General features: G+C 50.4%; 5 protein-coding genes across 5 annotated transcripts; 3 read left to right on the plus strand and 2 right to left on the minus strand.

The window, feature by feature from the left end:
- Nucleotides 1–1,362: 1,362 nt before the first annotated feature.
- BDP81DRAFT_431472 (amino acid/polyamine transporter I) lies at nt 1,363–3,566 on the plus strand. The gene has a single exon (XM_060590682.1). The coding sequence runs from the start codon at nt 1,847–1,849 to the stop codon at nt 3,449–3,451; it is 1,605 nt and encodes a 534-aa protein (XP_060444006.1). The 5' UTR covers nt 1,363–1,846; the 3' UTR covers nt 3,452–3,566.
- Nucleotides 3,567–4,521: 955 nt separating this feature from the next.
- Nucleotides 4,522–7,000, plus strand: BDP81DRAFT_49514 (copper amine oxidase). The gene is made up of 2 exons (XM_060595399.1): nt 4,522–4,758; nt 4,836–7,000. The coding sequence occupies exons 1-2, from the start codon at nt 4,656–4,658 to the stop codon at nt 6,815–6,817; spliced, it is 2,085 nt and encodes a 694-aa protein (XP_060444007.1). The 5' UTR covers nt 4,522–4,655; the 3' UTR covers nt 6,818–7,000.
- On the minus strand, nt 7,001–8,802 carry BDP81DRAFT_49510 (fungal-specific transcription factor domain-containing protein). The gene is made up of 2 exons (XM_060595398.1): nt 8,749–8,802; nt 7,001–8,683 (listed from the first exon to the last, which is right to left on the minus strand). The coding sequence occupies exon 2, from the start codon at nt 8,564–8,566 to the stop codon at nt 7,184–7,186; it is 1,383 nt and encodes a 460-aa protein (XP_060444008.1). The 5' UTR covers nt 8,567–8,683; nt 8,749–8,802; the 3' UTR covers nt 7,001–7,183.
- A 798-nt stretch (nt 8,803–9,600) lies between these two features.
- Nucleotides 9,601–11,507, minus strand: BDP81DRAFT_49523 (dienelactone hydrolase). The gene is made up of 4 exons (XM_060595400.1): nt 11,381–11,507; nt 10,957–11,329; nt 10,451–10,894; nt 9,601–10,330 (listed from the first exon to the last, which is right to left on the minus strand). The coding sequence occupies exons 2-4, from the start codon at nt 11,276–11,278 to the stop codon at nt 9,669–9,671; spliced, it is 1,428 nt and encodes a 475-aa protein (XP_060444009.1). The 5' UTR covers nt 11,279–11,329; nt 11,381–11,507; the 3' UTR covers nt 9,601–9,668.
- Nucleotides 11,508–16,302: 4,795 nt separating this feature from the next.
- BDP81DRAFT_322606 (ankyrin repeat protein) lies at nt 16,303–19,591 on the plus strand (the record flags this gene model as incomplete). Its single annotated transcript, XM_060584714.1, has 2 exons — nt 16,303–17,353; nt 17,484–19,591. The coding sequence occupies 2 exons, from the start codon at nt 16,303–16,305 to the stop codon at nt 19,589–19,591; spliced, it is 3,159 nt and encodes a 1,052-aa protein (XP_060444010.1).
- Between the last annotated feature and the right edge of the window lie 2,359 nt (nt 19,592–21,950).

Here is a 21,950-nt window from a genome sequence, read left to right on the forward strand (position 1 = left end):
GGTATCAGATCCAGTTGATCAGATGGCTGAGAGCGAGGCTCAATCAGGAAAGAAACTAGGCCATAGTCTAGACAGCGGCCAGCCTCTATCAAGCCCTCGTACTTGATGTATACAGTTCCCCGTAGATGCCTTGCTTTGTATTTCCGCGGCTGGAGCTAACTTCAGACACGCTCTGAACACACGAAATAGTTCACTGATAAGCGGTTGGCAGACCCCGTAGCGAGCTTGGGACTAATCATTGTACGAATATACTCCTTACGCATGTTTGGACTCAATGGAGATTGATCAGCCCAAGCTGCGCAAGCAGCCGTACGGATAGAGGTGTTTGGCTATGGAGCGCAAGGATGGGGGCCCATCGACTAAGGATTGCGCCATGGATGGCTGACCAAGGGACCGTCACATCCACTCCTGACTCCTCCGAGCACACTCTTAAGTTTTCGACATGCCCTCGCAGTCACAGGCATCACTCAGAACACAACAGGATTTCCCAAGGCCTTTTGAGGCTTGAACTCGTTTACACGATTTCTATAAGCTGGGGCACCATGCACTTGGTCATCGACACTGAGCCGCTGATATCTAGAGATAGGATTCGTGTAAGACTAATCTAGTCCCAGCTTCGTGACTTAACTTAACTGAGCTGACCAGTGACCCTCATGTCCTCTGCGCCGGAAACGACTCAAGGCCGAGCCAACAAATTTGAATGCATGTCGAGCCAGTCGACCTTGTTTTTTTCTCTGGTCCCATTTCCAACGCGTAGCGCTAACTCAAGCTTTCCGGGTGTACGGAGTAGTGATTGCCGACGTCCGCAGACATCTACGTATGGGCAGCGAGCGACATGGCGAATAGACCTGCGAGGCAAGCTATGCTCACAGTTGTGCCTTCCTCCACGGTAGGAAGCTGAAAAGCTTCAAATCTCAAGAGACGACACTGTAACATTTCTCCCGCGGCATCCGGCCACTTACTCAAGAGTCCACTAGGTAGAAATGGGTCTAGTGGGGGGCCCCTTATCAGCTCGGTAATGCATTTAAGCGACTTGACTGGTGCTACCCATGACGTCCTGAACTTCTGATGGAGCATGACTCGATCCACGCACGCTGGGAACGACCCGCCGATACCAGCTATGTGGGGCTCACCCCGCGATTTAGGAGTGTCCAAAGTGTCGACTGTTTGAACTAGTACGTAATTGCTGCAGATAACGCGACCTTGGTCTTGTGATAGCGGGAGTAAGTAACTCACGATGATTTGGGGACTTGAAGACGGACAGTTGATGGTGGCAATGACTTCGATGATCCAACGGCTGTCAAACCTTAACCAAGTACTCGTCGACCGGGCCGTGACTTTGACGGAAAAGAATGCCGGACCATTCTCCTGTAATCTGCACAACGGAAGTAGACTGGTCACAGCCAAGATACGTGCAAACACAGACGCTCTACGCTTATGGAGTGCTGCGCTCTTATTCGACCTTGCGGATCTTCAACACACCAATTTTGACACAACCTCCTGTATCCGTATCCGAATCGAACATTGGGTATTGCGGCCACAGGAAAGCAGAGCGTCAGTGAACGAGTGCGACATTGATCTACTAAGCTGATTACAACCTTGCACGCAATCCGCCTCCTTATCAATTTCCAGGGGGATATTTTGGGCGCTGCTAACCCATCCTTGCATTTCATACAAAAGCACTTCAAATATCTCGCAGGCCACCGCCTACCTTACTCCGAACAGCCAACTCCCTCTTGCGTCCCATCAAACTTTGGACAACGCATTCGCGCGAAAGAAGACCACGGAAGGAACTCAAAGATCGAATTTGCCATTAAGCCACCTCATTCAATATCTCTCTTGAGCTATGGAGAATGACCCGGAATCGAACCCACCGCTCGACCATCTAAAGACCGCCGACCAGGTCGCTCAAGATGCGCAGGATCTCGCTTACCTCGGCCATGACCAGGCCCTTTCGCGGAAGTTCAGCACGATGAGCATGCTCTTTCTCGCGATTTCTGTCCTGGGAACCTGGTCTACATTCGCGCAAGGACTTTCGAGTGGTATCACCAGCGGCGGACCAGTTGCCATCCTCTGGGGCCTCGTCCTAGTCCTATTTTGCAACATTTGCGTGGCTGTATCATTGGGAGAGCTCTGCAGTAGTATGCCAACAGCACTCGGACAGGCGTACTGGATATTTCGTCTGTGGCCGTCTGGCCGCTTTGTGTCCTACCTCTGCGCATGGATCAATACTTTTGGATGGTGGACACTTTCTGCCTCACAAGTTGCTTTCATGGCCAATTTCATCTTGAGCATGAAGGTCATGTTCGTACCGGACTGGTCCGAGGTTGGTGTTGGGTGGATCAACTTTCTTCTCTATCTTGCCGTAACTCTTGTGGTAACGGTCGCCAATCTCGTTGCCTGTAGGAAAGATGCTATCCTACCAGCCTTCAACAACTTTGTCGGAATCTGCTTTATCGGACTCTTTTTCATCTTCAGTCTGGCACTCCTCATCTCCGTCGGAGTAAGGCCAAACTTGGAGTTCCAGCCAGCCTCATTCGTCTTTGGACGATGGATCAACCAGACGGGTTGGGGAGACGGTGTTACCTGGTTCACAGGCCTTCTTCAGGCTGCATACGGGTTGACGGCCTTTGACTCGGCCGTCCATTTGGCTGAAGAAATTCCGGCACCACGCAAGAATATTCCACGCGTCATTTGGCTCTCAGTCATCCTGGGAGCTCTTACCGGCTTTATCTTTATGGTGGTCTGTTTGTTCTGTATCCAGAACCTCGACACCATCTTGAACCCTCCTACCGGTCTCCCTTTCATGGACCTGGTTCATGAGGCTATCGGATTGCAGGGGGCAACTGTACTGCTATCACTTTTCATCTTCAACGGTCTTGGTCAAGCTATCAGCATTGTCACCACCGCCTCTCGTCTGACCTGGGGATTTGCGCGAGATGGCGGGATGCCCTGGAGCAGCTACTTCTCTGGTGTGAATGAGGCTTGGCGAGTGCCGGCGCGCGCATTATGGCTTCAGGGAGCCATTATTGGCGTGGTTGGCGTGCTCTATTTGTTTGCCAACACGGTGCTTGAGGCGATTCTCAGTGTCAGCACAATCACCCTTACGATATCCTACGGGATGCCCATCCTGACTCTCCTTCTCGTCGGGCGAGACAAGCTTCCGCCTGGAGAGTTCAAATTGGGGCGTTTTGGGCCTGCAATCAATTGGATCTCCGTCATCTACTGCGTTATTACTACGGTCTTCTTCTTCTTTCCATCGGCTCCCAATCCAGCACCGGCAGATATGAATTACGCCATCGCAGTCTTTGGGGTCATGATGGTGGTGACTCTGGGTTTCTGGTTCATCAAGGGGCAGTACACTTATCTCAAGACTGATGACGCAGCCGAGCGAATCATTGAGGCACAAAATGCCGAGGTGACTACTGCTCCCATTCCTCGCAAGATTTAGGCGCGCTCTGCGAGCACAAAGCTGGAATGTCGCCGTTGTTATCTTGTATTGTAATAATCTTTGAACAATATCATTCGTAGCACTAGATTCAATGCTGTGTACTTCATTAACCTCGACTTGTGACGAAGGAACACGATATCATTACAATGGCTCTAAGCACATGATGTATTATCTTACATCTTGTATAAGGTGCTTCGTACTAGACGCCCCAGGAAGCTCATGTCTGAATATTCCCGAGTACCTAGACGCGACCACTGAATCAACTAGCGCACGTGACATGTGCCACGTTGATCACCAGTGGAACCCGTTCTCAGGACAAAGTGGGTTGATGGAGACTTGAGCCCGCCGGCCTTGGCACGCACGCCCGCCCACCGTTCCGTCAGCGTCTCACCCCGAAATGACTGCCGATTCAGCCGCCGCCGCCCCATCGATCAAGGGGCTGGGAGGGCCTGGGGGGGGCTGCATGGTCGATTTTCCTTCCTAATTCAGTAAGTAACTTGCCCATGGCATCCCCTGGTCTTAGCTAGACCTGTTGTTATTCACATTTACCTTCACCTTGACACACTTAGCTTCCAGAACCAATCTGGATCACTCTTTTGTTGGTTCGAAGCGCGCTCTTGATTGTAATTCCCTTAACCTGAGATTGACTCCGAGTAAGACTTTATTACGAAATCGGCCGGCAGCAATGCCGGTTCAGTTGTCGCCCCCCGGCCCGGTCTTTGCTCTCCCCAAAATCTCCGCTTTCCGCTGTTCCGCTACAGAATGGAGCTAAGCCGCGCCGAAATCGCCAAGCGCAAGTTGCTTGACAGGGACACCCGGCGACAGGGTCCATGAAGACGCCAGAGTTACTTGCACTGTGGTCTTGACATGGTAGTGCGCATGGCAATTTATCTTACGTTTGTCAATAGGAGAGCTCTGCAAGATGCTGCAGTTGGCCCTCGTACGATTGTCACGTCCGCAAACGCCCCAGCATCACTTTCCCAACTATAAGTAGACTTGCTCGCATCACAACTTTGGCTTTGTATTGTTACGACCCAATCCTCTCTACCAGGAACTAAACCGGATACTACTTCACTTCCTTATTTTCACCAGAGCTCTAGCCTGTCCGCCAGGTCTCTCACTTCATCACATATCGACAATCGACCTTGGTCGAATCACAAATACCACCGTATGGAATATTTGCACAGCCCAGACAGCCCTCATCATGATTGCAGACACCTCTTCTATAGCCGGCTACACAATCTTCCGGGAAGAGCCCAGCGATACCGTTCCAAATCTGTCTACTCAGCATCGAGTACATCCTCTGGGTATGGATATCAACTCCCTATTCCTGTCACCTGGACTTTTTGCGACGTTTGAGCTAACCACATTTTCCTTCTTGAAGATCAGCTATCGATTGAAGAGATCCAACTTGCCGCGAAACTCATCAAGAACTATGCTAGCCCCAAGGACCTCAAATTCAACTGCCTGACTCTGCGCGAGCCCAAGAAAAACGAATACGCTGCCTTCAAGTCTGGCCTCGGCCCTCGCCCCGAACGCCGTGCCTTTGCCATTGTCATCACCAAGGGAACTTCTCAAGTGACTGAAGTTGTAGTCAACTTGGAAAGTACCCAGGTGGAATTATGGAAGGATGTCACGGACGTCGCCCCGACTCTCACCTTGGAGGATCTTGACATCTGCGAGACCGTCACTCGGGCCGATCCTCGCGTCATCCACGCCTGCCGCGAAATCGGCATCTATGACATGTCAAAGGTCTTCATTGACGCATGGGCCATCGGATTTGATCATCGATGGGGCACCGATAGCCGCCTCCAGCAGGGCATCGTCTACTATCGTAACTCTCCCGACGATAACCAATATGCCCACCCGTTGGACTTCTCGGTTGTCGTCGACACTGAAAAGGCCGAAGTCCTTTCCGTCGATATCCGCCTGGTCAATGGCGAGCGTACCAAGGTGTCTCTCCAAGAGCACAACTACTTGCCTGAGTTCATCGGCAGTGGCTACCAGGACAGGCTCAAGCCCATCGACATCAGCCAGCCCCAGGGAGTCTCTTTCCGGATGGATAAGAATGAGATCTCCTGGGCTGGACTGAAGATGCATATTGGCTTCAACTACCGTGAGGGCATTGTTCTTTCCGACGTCAGGATTGACGATGAGGGGCGCGAGCGAAGCCTCTTCAACCGCATCAGCGTGGTTGAGATGGTGGTACCCTACGGCAATCCCGACCCCCCGCATCAACGCAAGCACGCGTTCGACGTGGGCGAGTATGGTACTGGCTTCATGACCAACTCCCTCAAGCTCGGATGCGACTGTAAGGGTGCTATCCACTACATGGATGCCATCATGGCTGTTGGGAGCGGAGAAGCGGCTGTTGTCAAGAATGCCATCTGCATTCACGAGGAAGACAATGGTCTGCTTTACAAACACACCGATTACCGCGACGGTACCGTCATCTCAGCCCGCGACCGCAAACTCATCATCTCGCAAATCATCACAGCTGCGAACTACGAGTATTGCTTCTACCACACTTTCCTCCTGGATGGTACCTACAAGCTGGAAGTCAAGTTGACGGGCATGCTCAATACCTACTGTATGCACCCCAGTGAGACGGCGGCCCCATACGGTACAGAAGTTGCCCCGTTCATCAACGCCCACAACCATCAGCACATTTTCTCTCTGCGGGTGGACCCTGAAGTCGACGGCCCCAACAACTCAGTCCTGCAGAATGATGCTGCGCTTTCCGATGATCCGCTCGGTTCCCCTGGCAATCTTTATGGTAACGGTTTCTACTGCAAGAAGACGCCTATTCGAAACGCCGGTGGCGCCGACTACTGTCACGAGACAGGCCGCTCTTGGGACATCATCAACCCCAACAGCGTCAATCCCGTGGCTAAAAAGCCTGTCGCCTACAAGATTCTCAACAACAACTGCCCTACCATTCTGGCTAAGCCGGGAAGCATGGTAGAGAAGAGGGCTGCTTTCACCAGCAAGGCACTTTGGGTCACCCCCTACAAGGACTATGAACTGTTCCCAGCGGGTGATTATGTATGCCAATCGAGCGGCGACGAGGGCCACCCGCACAACTCGACCATTGTGGACTGGGTCAGCAAGAAGGAGCCGGTTGAAAACACCGACATCGTCTGTTATATCCAGTTCGGGCTAACGCACTTCCCGCGCACAGAGGATTTCCCTGTCATGCCGGCTGAGCCTGTTGGGGTCATGATCAGGGCTTCCAACTTCTTCGAGAGGAACCCAGCTCTGTGGGTGCCCCCTTCGATTGTGGCAGTGGATAAGACATCCAAGAACGCATTCGCAAAGCCGGAGCCCGCTGAGTCGTGCTGCGGCACCAGGGACAGCAAGTTGTGAAACCCCGGGGTATCGCAATAGGTTCTGGGACACTGGCCTCTGTCCGTGGCAGCATTCGCATTCCATAGTAGTAAATATACAGCACAGTCATTTCTGCCAAGCAATAAGACCGAAATCGTCTTGTATTACCTTCAGTCAAGAATTTGCCTGCGAACACCTCACATTTTGATTCCTACTTGCGGATGAGAAGATGGCTCACCTTGAGATGAACTTGTACATTCGTGAATCGTGACGCCACCATGAAGTTTGGCCGATTACGCACACATAAATGAACTATGACTGTTTGTTTTGCCCGATTCATCTCGTTGAACATCTGCGTAAAACTTCATTGGGCGCTCGCGGCTCAATCACACGCCAACTGACAGGTCACAGCACAAGGACATGTGGACTGAGGTGGCTGAAGATTTCAGGCCAAGTTTTCTCTCCAGACTTGCACAGCCAAATAGTCTTGAAAAAAGATTTGACAGCGTCGATAGAAGCGAATCGCATATCATCGTATATCACATCGGCCATGTCAAGAACGGCCTTTTGCTCTTCTGCAGATGAAACGTGGGCTCCGGCGATGAACAGCGGGAAAACGATGCAGTTGAGGTTGTTTGCCTGCCGAGGGATCTCAAAGATGCAAGCGAGACAGGATTTGACATGCTGCTGTACAAGCGGGTGACGAGTCGGGAGGCCGCAAATGGCTCTGTATAGATACAGCAAGGCGGTGTGCTGGAAAATACGAACGAGGGCGAATGCATGTACAGCCTCGGCTTCTGTCGTAGAGCAGTCGGATACCTCTGACGGGCTCTGGCCGTCGGCATCGGCGACAGTCAGTGGCGCATACACTGGGCGAAGGGAAGCTTCAAATTGACGGATGCGCTCAATGGACAGATCCTCGACCATGCTCGTCGTTGCTTGTAGGTACAGGCCCATCTTGGCAATCTCGCGAAAGACAGATGCGAGGGAGCATCTATTTAGCGGGTCGCGACCCCACCAAACAGGGCCCTTGTCGAGTAGATGCCACACTTCTGGAGCGAATGCCGGAGGCTTCCCCTGGATCATGGAAGTGGTGAGATCCGTCGTTGCGAACTCTGAGAGCAGCATATGCAGCGGCTCGGTGGCCGTCGATACTGCTGCCTCGATGCCACCTAGGTGGCTGAGGATAGCTAGAATGCCGTTGTAATGACTAGAGGTTGAGGCCGATTTGAGGATGCAGCCCATGTATCCATCGTCAAAGTACAAGAGGATGACTGCAAATAGAAGCCCGATCGTGGGTTCATTCCGCTTGGGCTCAACGTAGCAGCGGTCTATCTCGGCTCGAACGGCAGCCAGGCATTCCAGCCGCTTCTTACCGAGGGAATCGTGATCATGCGTACCGTCTTGCAGGAGCCTGTGAGAGTCAGACAGCAAACAAGCAGCGAGCAGAACGACGCGGTGCTCCAGAGCCACCGAGCTTGGGGGAGCACACGGTTCCTCTGCAGTGGACAGAAGTGGCCAGACGCGAAGATGGAAGTAGTCAAGAGCACGACGCTCGCAGACCTCGAGGTAAACGGTCAAGTGTAAGTCGTTTCGTGGAATGCAATAGGCCGGAGGGACATGAGGGGTTGGCCGCGTGCTCCATCTAATTAGTCGGCTATTGTAATCGCACTTGACGCCAGAGGCAGCACATTGCCGGCAAGTTGGCTTGGAGAGACTGCATTTGATGCGTCGCTTTTTGCAGGACCAACATGAGCCTTTGACGACTCTGACTCGATTAGGAGGCATGTCCCCACGAGTTGCCCTGGATGTGTTTTGAGAGTAGAGTACTCGATTTCAGACGGAATCGAATGATGGACTTGTAAACTGAAGTGTTCTCGGTGGGCGTTGACGCAGTAGGAGTCTCTGCATCATGCCCAGTTTAGTTGCGTTCAATTGAGCATTATTGGGAGGAATGAACGGCGACTCACATCCGGCATACTTGAGCTACCGGGCACTCTCTGCCAGTATGGGCGACAAGACGTGTTGCCACTAAAGTGATTCCGACGTGAACGATCCATGCGGCAGGTAAGGTGGATTTCCAGCAGGAGGAGGCAACGAGGGTGTCGAGGGTTGAGAGGTATGCAGAGGCAGGTGGTGAGAAAGTCGACACAAGAGGAGAAAGTATAGGCTTAGTTGTTGATAGAGACTTGGTGTTTACGGCGGCGGACGGGAGTGCATGAGTGACGGAATAAGTGTCATCCGATGTGAGTGTACGGAAACTTCGAAGGTGAATCGAAAGGAAGATCGCAGCTGGATCGACGGACAGGAGCGGGGAGAACTTGTACGATTCCAGACTTGCCCGACCATGGGGTAGGAAGGAGGGATCTTCCCAGCGACTGTGTGCCGGGCTCGTGTGCCTTGGTCACGTCGGGTCCAGTGGGAGACGTCCAGTACTGGAGATGCGGGGCAAAGGAACGGCACTAAGACATATCAAGGATTACGTACTCCATACACCTCAGCTTGCACCGTAAGATATCGGGGAGAGATAAGGATCATATCCGCACCGAATGATGATGTAAGTGACGCTCCCTTGAGCCTTTAGGGTATGTTCCAATTCCATGGTAAGGTAAGTCGGAGGGTGGATCACAATCCCCTATCTAAAGTTCCATGATAAGGTATCCATCCGCCCAGTGTGTACGGTGACTGAGTTGGCTGACCTGAATTCCGAGCTCAAGTGTCAGAAAGGGACTTGCTTGGTTGTTCCGCTGAAATACCTTCAATTGCTATCCGTATCGGAGCACTGACTACTTACTTTTGGAAGCAGAACATCGTGCGTTGCTGGTGGTAATAAAGTTCAATTGATACGTCAAATTCTGCATGCAAAGGAGGATGCAATAATAGTTGAAATTCATTTGGTAGCCTTTGGCCTTTCCGAGACAGTCTTCCTTGCTGAACCTTCCTCCTTCTGAGATTCTTTATGCTTCGCCGTCTCTCCACTATCTTGCTCGCCTTTACATGTCTTTTCATCCCCAACAATATCTTCATTCCAACCCGGCACAAGGTCATTATCAGCTTCCCCTTCATTCGTATCCCACCCTCTCAGAACCCTCCTCGCTGCCTCTCTACCGACAACGGGTAGTCTCTGAACGCCATTCTTGCGCGCCACTTCTGGCACCAGCCTTGGATCCAGCAAGCCAACTTGTACCAAAACGCTTGCTTGATCCCAATACACATGCTCGTGGTAAAGTTTGCCTCCTCTCAGCCCGACGATGCTGACAACAAGCACCTCGACCCGCTTATTCATTGCCGGGACGCCCGGTAAGATCCATGGCATCTCTTCCGTATGCTTGAAACGGACGTGGACTTCATCAACGACACGATCAGTCCCGATAGTGCGGGAAATAAGCGTGAGTTTCATTGATGGGGGGTTGCTGAAGAATTGCTTGTAAAAGGTTTCAAGCTCTTGCGCTCCGACACCTCCCGTCAATGTCGGGATGTGAGTGACGTGAGGGGTCTTGTGTGTCGTATATGATGACAGCGCTTGACTTAGGTTGCGAGTGAAGAACTTGCCTACAGTGGGTCAGCTTTGAGTATCTGCCCAGGGTAACTCTCCTGATATTATGCGAATATCGCTCGCGAGCTCAACTCCTACAAAGAGCATTAGGCTCAGAAAGACACGGGAATACTTACCCTGTACGTTTTGCTCCAACACAAATTCCATGTCAATGTGATTGTTGAACGCCTTCCTCGCGGCACCCAGGCTGCGGCTCCACGCCAACTCAGCGGAAACTTGGTGGTACTCATCCAGATCGTGCTCTGCAAAACCAGGCTCCGCGTCGTACGTGTAAGTAGGATATGCCAGCTGCAACATTCCGCCGATGCCCATGCCGCTTTCCACCTTCTTGCGGGTCGTGCGTCGCTTACCTTGGATCCCGACCATCTGACTCTGCTTCGTGACACCAATCTCCTCGCCTGCCGCGAGATGAACAAGAGCCGAAATGCTGCTGGGAAAGTGACCCTTGGGATCGGGAATCGCCGTCGGGTAGTATGCAATGAGCAGACCCAGCTTGAACTCTGGGTTATTGTCCATGACGTGATAGTATTCCAGACAGGCTGCTGCGGCATCTCCGTATGCTATTGACTGGTTAGGTGACATTTTGTACCCTCTATTGATTTGATAACGATACGTTACCTACCTACAATCCCAAATGTTTCGCAGGGACCGATGTCATTCTTGCTCAATGATCGGAGCTTGCCCCGGTACTCCTTCGCGCTGCTCCCCATTGTGAGGTACTCTACGTCAAAGTTCTCGTCGCGCCACTCGTCTAGCGTAAGCTGGTCGAATTCTTCACTTTCCGCACTGATGTATAGCTTTGGTCGACTTCTTGGGAAGTCCTTGGACAGGAAGTTAGGGTCTCTGTGGACGGGACGGTTCCAGTTGTCTGAGACGATGCGCGCGTTGCGTCCTTCGGATTCCGGCACGGCGGCCTTGACCAGCTTCGGGATGTCGATATTCATGGTCAACTGATCTTACAGTCTCGGCTCAAGAATATGAAGATGATTACTATTCTGCGAGATGTTCAGAAGACTAGCAGTGACCTGCTCACATTTATAACACACCATACGGAATATGAGAACTTGAAATCGCCTGGTTGTGACGTCATATCTTTCCCCGAGGTGCCGGACACAGACCCGTTGGTCTGTGGGGTGGATTCACAGCCAATTACATCACGGCAGAGATGAACAGACAGGTCAAGATCACGAGCGTCGCTGTTCCGTGTTTCTTGTATTTACATTTGCGTAGACGTAATGTCAGTAGCGAAGTAGTTGAAGATGACAGGTGCACGTTTCTATGTGCTCGTCTCAGATCCAGGATGGTCTGTCTCCGTAGAGAGTATAGCCTGTCTCTTCCTTGGCATGCCCTAATCTGTCACGGGATATGACGTGCGCAGCGCCAGTTTTTAAATAGATTGGAGAAATTGAAACTAATGAAAGTTAGGAGCGCTAAAGAAAGATCGTGGAAGATTCAACTCTTCGCAACGCGGTCAAGACTGAGGCTTTTTCTCTTGAGCAGTGATCCGCAGACTCAACTAAGGAGGTGCTTCGACACAGAGAGGTTGTATCGTGCTCAAAGCAAACGCTAAATTACTCTGTCTGGCGCGTAGCTCAAGAGATGTTTACTCCAGCGTGGGAGCACAGCGTACGAGGGAAAGCAGGGTGTGTAGCTGGCGTATTCAAGGTGAACTGGCACCTGGGCTTGACTGCGTTTGGAGGACCACCGGTGCATTTCAAAATTGTACAAAGGACCACACTGTCTCATTGTTATTGAGGCCAGTTGCTTACAAGTCGGCTGTGTTAGTTCCACGACCGCTTTGTAAGGCGCCTGCAATGGATAGACGATCAGATGGTACGTGTCTACCAGCCTTCGCTGAACATTGCTTTCATTGACTAAGTCAACATACCCACTTCCTGGCCCCCCCCTGTTTCTGGCACCACAAAAACGATGGGATCACAACCTAACCTCCTCATTACTATTAACTATTGATCCTCAACCTCACCCACTACAATACAACTACCAGCCTCACTAGGGCAATCAGATTCGCTAGATTCAGCCGTAATAACCTCTTTTTCACCCGCTTCGATTTAAGCTCGGTGGATATCCCTAATATTCGCGAACTTCGTATTAGGATTAACTTAAACAACCTTCCTCTTCCTTACTATAGCGTTGGTAACTTAAGCCCTTAGAAGGGCCAGTTGCTGGTAGGTAGTTACCAGTTACCAGGCCTGCTCTATGAAGCCTTTTTTCACATTCCTGAACAGCAGCCGTTGAGTACTGGTATCATTATCGAGTTAAGTATATAAGTATAGTTGACTACTGAGCTCTGCCAGCTTCCTGGGTATCGACCAGGCTACTATAGAGGTAGCAGAATACCATAACTCAACTGGGGTAGTTAGTTAACTATTATAGCATCTCTTTCTACCCTAGCTAGCTAGTTTCACCTCCACGAAACATCTCTCCAGCTTGGCACGGGCTGTTAGTGCCATGCTAAGGAGGGGCCCCAGTCCCCGCGGTTTGCCGCTGCGCGCTGGGGTGGATTATTGTTGTTGTTGTTGTTCTATTTAACGCCATGGCGGCAAGGGCGCAGCCGCCCTTGCGGCAGACCTCCCGGAGGGTATGTGGCGTGAAGGGTCGCAGGCTCTAGCTATATACTATATAGTGCACGCCGTATCCTGACGTCCTCCAAATCTTGCTCGTGAGCTACTATGTGTTCTATCCATCCCTAGTTCCCACTGGTGCCCTAGTTCCGTTATAACCATCTGGTTTCTTAATAGAGGTAGTTTGTCGTTTGGAGGATAGGTTATGACCTATCTCCTAGTACCGCGGGCAGATCTTCTGGAAGAAGTCTGTCACGCAGAGGAAGGCCTGGAAGCCTTCAGAGTCAGTGATTAGCCCCTTGAAGTAGCGATCGAGGGACCCTATAGGTCCTACGGGCTCCTGGCGGCTGTAGGGGTAGAGGGTGGGCCACTGTTGCCTCCTCAGTAGGGTCTTTCGGCAGTAGACTAGATGGTCTGCCTCCTTAACCCATCCACAGGAGCAGGTGAGTAGTGCTTCTGTGTGGTTAAAGCGTTGGTGATATTGTTCAAAGTCCCCGTGGCCTGACCGTGCCGCGAGGAGGTGATGAAGGGCAGCCCTAGGGAGGCCAAGTTCAGGAGGGCAAGCAAGGGTAGCCTTGAGCCCTAGTTGGGTATAGCGGGGAGTTGCCTCTTGTTTCCACCACCGTCTATATTGGCGTCTTGGCCGCTCTTTAGCAAGCCACTTGATACCTGATAGAGTAGCTAGTTGGCACCTAAGGACTGGTAGAGTTGGCTGGGGTGGATTAGCTATACGCTAATCAAACCCTTAACAACGCACATTTTCCCCTCGAATCGAGCCGAGGATTATTCAACCTAACGAGCCGCCGTCGACTCGAATTCGCCTTCCGCAGGCTAGACGAAGTCTTCCTGGTAGGGCAGGGAGCAGAGGTTCCATCTAGCCTCCCGAAGGAGACGGGCGACTTTCTTTCCCGGCGCAAGTGGCGCTTCCGGGCCCAAATTGAACATCACCGACCGACTTTTCGACTTCGCTCTCTCAGCACCTTTGCCCCTTAAACGATCGAAGACTCCCTCGAAGAGACGAAACGACCATTGGGTAGCGATGTATAGCCACGGCTATATACAGCTATGCTCGTTACAGAACCTAACAGCAAGCCCTACAACCTAGTCTTACGAGGTTTTGCCCCTTGTGGTTTCCCTTGTGGCGGTATTACCTATTACGATATACTCCGGACGGTTACTGGAACGTTGTGTAAACCAGAAGCCTGCGGGCTCTGGGTCGAAGGATAGGAGATACTGGCGGAATTGCGTTTTAGGGACGACCATAGCACTGTCTCGGGCAAGCCAGCGGCACCCAGAGACAGGTTAAACACATAGTTGCCTTTGGGCACGATTTGGAGGACGAGCTGGACTGTATCTAGTGATAGCTATAGGCCTACGGCCCTCCACGCCATATATCCTTCGGGAGGTCTGCCGCAAGGGCGGCTGCGCCCTTGCCGCTACGGCGTTAAAATACAACAACAACAACAACACTGTACCTACGAACCACGAATAAGAATACGAGGCATTTTGCGAGCGATATACGCAAGGTCAACGACACTATGCTCAAGCCGGGTCATCTCCTGGGCATTTTCCAATAATCCGTAACATCTTTTCAAGAAGTATTTAAGTAATATATGGCACTCAGCAAGACGAATCTTCAAGAGTGCCGTCGTCCCCTAGTTAAGTATATTCGCCCGGAACCATAGCCAATATACTCCGCACATCACCACGCTAGGTATTGGATCGCGAGAATAACTCGGAACGTGCCAATATCCGAATTGGTTTGGCTAATGATCTGAGGAAAAGAACGCGACGTACGCGATGGGTGTTGGAGTGATCCCTTGATCCCGTGAAAAAGCGCAAGTTACCGTCGGGTTTCTTACAAGCTGGGAAGGATCCTGCTCGCTCTTTCCCGGTAGGCAAAGTCGCAGAAGAATAGGCTTGGTAGGTTTTAGATATCGAGGTGACCGAGCTACTTCGTCAGAGAGGCATTATCGCGGGAATGTCTTAGACCGGACACTACATCAAATGACGAGGTGCTCGCGGTGCTAGGGGATTGCATAGCGAAATCGGAAGGTCGGACAGGTACTCGAGGGGTATCGCCAGTATCGTTATATACTCGACGTTCTTTACTCGGGGATAGCGTATAAGGCTTCTCAGCCGCGTCGTCGTTCAAAGCAAAGGGACGAGGGTAGGAGGCCAATAGCGTTATTATATAGTTATCCGGCGTTCGATACTATTTACGGGGAGAACAATAGCTAGCAATAGTGTAGTCGTCAGAGCCGGGGAGATCCGAAATCCAGCGGGAGATAATAAGTTCGATTATATTACCTACCTGTTTATATAAGAAGATACCTAGCAAACGTAAAGTATGTTCCTTATTAGCTTCTTAAAGGATAACGAGGTCGCCATTTTAGGTCTAGTAGCGCGAAGGGGAGTAGGTGGAGTAACCCCAGCTGACGATAAGATAATTCGGAAGTATCCAGAGTTTCCCAGACAATAGATACACAGATCCATATGGCATACATATCAGATGTGACAGAACTACGTAAGTACTCAGAATAGCCTCACACAGTACAGCTATGTGTGAATTTAGTGTCCTCTTCGTACTCTTTGTGGTGTATGTACAACGCGAAGTCAGAGATGGCTGCCGGATTACACTTACAACAGCGGGATTGGCCAGTTCCGGCTTGTAATCAGAAGTCGTGTAAGGTAGCTTCATTCCCACCAACGAATGATTACTTTATATTGAGAACAGCAAAGTGCACTTCCGGGCAAGTGGTACCAATCCTGCTTATGCCAGTGCACCCTGTGTAAATAACCTTCTATTTGTTATTTCCGAGGCCCGCGATAAGCCTCGACGTTGACGCCCAGGCGGATTCTTGTGAGTCCTTAGCCTGCACAAGGCAGAATTGACTGGCAAGCGCTGCAGCCTGTGCATTTGGCCTTGGCAGATTCATCTCAGGCATCCCCGCATGTTAAGAAGTTGTCCTTCAGCAAATGATAGGTCGGAGCGGAAATAATGAGGGGTCGGGCCCTGGACTGCAGCAGTTTATCGGTAATATACAATTAACGTGAGGCTGACCTAGCACTTTACGTTTAAGAAGCAGGACTTCCCCTCGTAAAGCTGCGGAATCAGTACCTCTGTAATCTGTTTAAGCCCAGCGGAGCCAGAATTCTAGTATTTTACGCCTACTATATAATCGACCTACCAAAACTCAACCCGAAGATACGATCGCCAGCAGCCCACCGACGAAAGATGTACGATCCGAATACCAAAGAGTCAGGTAATGACAACGATAAGAGCACCGCAGAAAGTAAGAGCGGCTCGCTCAAGCATGGCCGTACCTCAGCACCTGGTAAGCTCCCTCGGAGTCTGGGATGCCAGTCCTTACCAGTCCTTTCTAATGGCGTTGTCAGACTCTGATGCCGATGACTTCCAACCCGGAAAAAAGAGAAAGACTGGTGTTGATCGGCCGGGGGGAGATGCTCCTGTCGCAGAGGACTATACTGTGGGCTGGGTGTGTGCCCTCCCGCTGGAAATGGCTGCCGCGAAAGGGATGCTCGATCAGCTTCATCCGAACTTGCCCTGGCAGGATCCAGCCGACCATAACAGCTACGTCTTGGGTCAGGTCCAAGGCCACAACGTCGTTATCGCCTGCCTGCCTGCAGGCATCTATGGAACAACACCAGCTGCCACGGTCGCGAAGGACTTGCTGCGGACCTTCAAGTCAATCCGGTTCGGCTTGATGGTTGGAATCGGCGGTGGTGTACCGTCGCGAAGACATGATATCCGGCTGGGCGATATCGTGGTTAGCCAACCCGCTGAAACAAGTGGAGGTGTTATCCAGTACGATCGGGGGAAGACAGTACAGGAGGGAGAGTTCCAACGCACAGGATCGCTCAACGCACCACCCCAGGTCCTGTTAGCCGCCCTGGGTCGTCTCCAGGCCGATCACCTGATCGAAGACAGCAGAATCCCCCACTTTATATCTGAGCTTATTAGCAAAAGCCCAAAGATCATGAAGAAGAAGTTCAGTCATCAGGGCGCTCTCCACGATTACCTTTTCCAAGTGGAGTATGACCACGTCGATTCAGACTCTACTTGTGATGAGTGTGATCCTAAGCAGAAGATTCAGCGGGAGGACAGAGACGACACGAATCCAGTCATTCATTACGGTAATATTGCCTCAGGCAATCAGGTAATTAAGCATGGAAAGACACGCGACAAGTTAAGCAAAGACCTTGGGGTGCTCTGCTTCGAGATGGAGGCTGCAGGACTACAAGATTTCCCATGCCTAGTCATCCGTGGTATTTGCGACTACGCGGACTCTCATAAGAACAACCAGTGGCAAGAATACGCAGCTATAACAGCGGCCGCATTTACAAAGGAGCTCCTTTCAGTCATACCGCCAAATAGGGTCCTGCAGGAGAAGCTTATACCGCAGTTGGTGTCTGGTAAGTAGATAATTCCTAGCCTAAATATTCTAATTATTTTGTCCTTCTATATGCAAAGTTCATTGTTTGAGTTTATCTCCCTAGTTGAACTTTCTTTTAAGGAATATTTAGGTACTAATGCCTCATGCAGATCCTCACCTTCATAAGCTTGTTTCTAACACAAATACGGCCATCTCGGCACAGACGCAGAAGCAGGAGATCAGATATGAGAGCCAAAAACAGGTTGATTGCCATCAAACATTCAAAACGAGCGCATATGAGAAGTTCAAGAATATCAACCCTGACCGAGTTCCGGGCACATGCAAATGGGTGTTAGAGCATCCACGATACAAGAAATGGCAGCAGAGCCGTCAGGATGACCTCCTTTGGATTTCGGCTGACCCAGGCTGTGGAAAGTCTGTGTTGGCCAAATCCCTTATTGACGAGGAGATAAATCAATCGAACGAGCATACAGTGTGCTACTTCTTCTTTAAGGACAACGACGACCAAAACAGCCTCGCGACAGCCTTATGTGCTATTCTTCATCAGCTTTTCTATTATCAACCACTCCTTATCCGCCAAGCTATGGCGGCCTTTGAAAAGAACGGAGAGAAACTGCAGACTGAAGTGGATGAGCTGTGGCGTACCTTCATAGCGGCTGGCAAGGACGATCAAGCAGTCAGTGTTACTTGTGTTCTGGACGCTTTGGACGAGTGCTGCGTTGATGACCGACAAAAACTCATTCGGTTTCTAACAGACTTCCACAACCAACCAACGATATCGACGGGGAAGTTTCAAATCAAGTTCCTTGTGACTAGTCGACCATATCAGGACATCGAAACTGAGTTTCGTAACATTCCTGAGCCTCAAACGATTCGTCTGGCTGGAGAAGAGAGTAATGCTGATATTAGCGAGGAAATCAACCTCGTCATTCGACACGAGGTAGCCACAGCCGGGCATAAACTCGGAATAAGTCAGGAAGTCCAAGACGTGTTGCAAGAAAAGCTCTTCGCAGTTCCGCATCGAACATATCTCTGGCTTCACCTTGTAATGGATGAGATTTATCATAGCCCAGGGTGGCCAAAACATGCGTTCATAAAGACGATTAACACTCTCCCGACCAAGGTGGAAGATGCGTACGAGAATATATTAGGCCGCCTTAACTCCAATCAACGAGGAGAGGCGCAGACTCTTCTTCACATCGTTGTTGCCGCCCGCCGACCGCTCACACTGTTGGAAATGGCTGTGGCTTTCCAGTTGGCCCCAGATTCACCAGTTGTTCAGGCACATAAGGACCTCGACCTTAACTCCAACAATCTCAAGCTACATATACGGCAGCTTTGCGGGCTTTTTGTGTTTATCAACGACGACCGCATCTATCTAATACACCAGACAGCCAAGGAATTTCTAGTTGCACAGGATATTCCCGCCTCTTCAGCAGATAGCTGTTGGAAACACTCCCTCTACAGACCAGATTCAGACACGATAATGACGCAAATTTGTGTTCAATATTTGTCAATTGGGGATACTCAAGAGGATCGGTTCCGTGCTGATACACATAAGCCAGACAACAATACAGCACAATACCCCTTTTTGGAATATTCTACAATACACTGGCCATCACACTTACGAGGAGCAAATAATCCAAAGGAGAGCTTGCAAAAGCAGATCTTGCGGCTGTATGACATGCGAAACCAGCGATTCGAAACATGGGTCTCAATCTTTTGGCAAACAAACTATCGATACCAAGCGAGGAGTGGCCTCAACAGTGTACATCTGGCTGCATTAAATGGCCATGACGAAGTGTTACGGAGACTACTTGCCTCAGACGACGCTGCGTTGAACTCAAAGGCCACAGCGGGCTACACACCACTCATTTGGGGGTCTTTAGAGGGTCGCCAGAACAGCGTCCAGATGCTTCTCGATAAGGGCGCAGATGTCAACGCAGAAGGCGGCTACTATGGCAACGCTCTTCAGGCTGCATCATTTAGAGGCCACGACAAGATCGTCCAGATGCTTCTCAACAAGGGCGCAGATGTCAACGCACAAGGCGGCGAGTATGGCAACGCTCTTCAAGCTGCATCATGTGAAGGCGATGACAAGATCGTCCAGATGCTTCTCAACAAGGGCGCAGATGTCAACGCTCAAGGCGGCAGATATGGCAACGCTCTTCAGGCTGCATCATTTAGAGGCGATGACAACATCGTCCAGATGCTTCTCGATAAGGGCGCAGATGTTAACGCTCAAGGCGGAGAGTAGTAGCGGCCGTAGCGGCCGCCCACGGCCCCGGCCCCGTCGGGTTAGGGCCAGGCTTTTGGGGGGAAGGTTGGGAAGGAGGGAGGAGAGGCTTAGGGACGTAGGTAGTACGACAAACAAGAAGAGGGTTAGGTAGTTATATAAGTAGGTAGTTAGATGTTATGCCCGCCGCAACTTGTCACTGTGGGCGCGTAGCTATATAATGCAGAACAAGGGAAAATGATGCGGAGTCATCATTATCGAAGCTTTTGCTCTGTGCCACAGTTAGTTGCCTTATCCAGCTCGTAACATTAGATTTAATAGTAGGAATATGGTATCTACGGTAGTTCTATATTAAGTACCTACTATTACACTACGGAATGATGAAACCAGTGACTATATTATCTTGACGTTACCTAGGTATAAAAGCCTTTAGGTGTTTCCATCTGCCCCTAGGACAAAACAGAGATATGCCCCCAGGGGCAAAAGAAGATATGCCCCCAGGGGCAGAACAGAGATATGCATAGTTACCTTATTATGAGGAGTCTGTTTGCTACGCGCGCGTGCGTCCAGCCCACGGAAAGCTCCCTAAGGTAAAAACCTCATACTGAGGACTTAAGCTAAAACACATCGTTGAAATAAAAAGAGGACGTTAATAGATAATTACCTGAACGCGGTATATGTAGAGATTCAAGAAAAGAAGCCTTTACATCAATATAAATAAAGAAGGATAAAGAGGAGTTGTACCTAGAGCAGCAGTAGGCGTAACGGACGAGCGCGAACGGAGGATAGAGAAGAGTAAAAAGAACCTATAAAGGAAGATAAGAAGAAGAAGAAGAAGAGGAAGAAGGACGCGACCAGAACAATACGGTCGACAATAAGCTATTAATAGACCGAATAGGTAGCTAAAACGCGTTAAACTAAACAGGTATAGCATCGCAAAAAGCAATACCTTGCCTAACGCGTTTAGAAAGGATACACCGTATAGCCATAAGATACGTTATATTCTCCTTACCAGTAGCAGGCAAACCGACACCAATAAAAATAAGCATAAAAAAAAAAAGTTAAAGGAGCTATTGCGACGCATAAGAATACTACTTAAAGTAAGGTAGATAGATGACGGAAGAGGGGGGATAAGAAGTTAGGTATATAGTGGTAAGGGGAGAGTGGTTATCAACATAGGGAGGCAGAGCAGGGGCGTACGTAGGGCTACTAATAGAGCGAGGGAGACTACAGCGCAGCTCGCCGGCAGATATAGGGATTAGTAATTCCGCTTCCGCGTATGATACTTCAACTACACCCAGCCAGCAATCAAAGAGAGCAGCGTCAAAGGAGGCATATCGCAGCAGGCACACCACCACACTAGAGTAAGAGTAGATACGTAGGTAGAAAATGATTCACAGAATGTTGTTTTAGTAGTTATTAGGTTCTTATATTAATATAATAAAGTACGGCTATATGATGGATAAAAGTGTATATTAGAATATAAAAGTAAGAGCAAAGTGAAGATGAAATAATGTTAGGCAAAGCTTTTTCTCCCACAACGAATTGCTTGCAACAACATACTAGAGCTTTCCTAACCTTTAGCAATTCAACTACAGCTAGCATATGCGCGCATATAAAAGGACTGTTGACGAGCTAGGCCTGGGAGGCAGTAAGTCAAACCCCCCACTTCCTGGCACCCCCCTGTTTCTGGCACCACAAAAACGATGGGATCACAACCCGACCTCCTCATTACTATTAACTATTGATCCTCAACCACACCCACTACAATACAGCTGCCAGCCTCACTAGGGCATTCAGAGTCGCTGGATTCAGCCGTGATAACCTCCTTTTCACCCGCTTCGATTTGAGCCCGATGGATATCCCTGATGTTCGCGAACTTCGTGTTGGGATCGATTTGAACAGTCTTCCTCTTCCTCACTGCAGCGTTGGTAACTTGAGCCCTCAGGTGAGCTAGTTGCTGCTGGGCAGCTGCCAGTTGCCAGGCCTGCTCTGTGAAGCCTTTTTTCACCTTCCTGAATAGCAGCCGTTGAGTGCTGGTATCATTGTCGAGTTGGGTGTATAAGTGCAGTTGACCGCTGAGCTCTGCCAGCTTCCTGGGTGTCGACCAGACCACTGCAGAGGAGGCAGAATCCCATGGCTCAACAGGGGTAGTTTGTTGACCATTATGGCATCGCTTTCTGCCCTGACTAGTTGGTTTGGGTGTGGTGGGCTTAGCAGGAGGCTCAGGTAGTACCATAGGGTTCATCAGGGGCTTAACCATCGCCACAGGGTGTAGACCAGTCCACTTCCAACCACTTCTGATGTTCGAGACTGATAGACCAGCAAGTCGAGCCTTCTGGTAACAGTCCAGGAAGTTCCTTTTACCTATAATGGTAGA

This window comes from Colletotrichum phormii (genome assembly GCF_030913505.1).
Source record: "Colletotrichum phormii strain CBS 102054 chromosome Unknown BDP81scaffold_13, whole genome shotgun sequence".
Taxonomy (NCBI): domain Eukaryota; kingdom Fungi; phylum Ascomycota; class Sordariomycetes; order Glomerellales; family Glomerellaceae; genus Colletotrichum; species Colletotrichum phormii.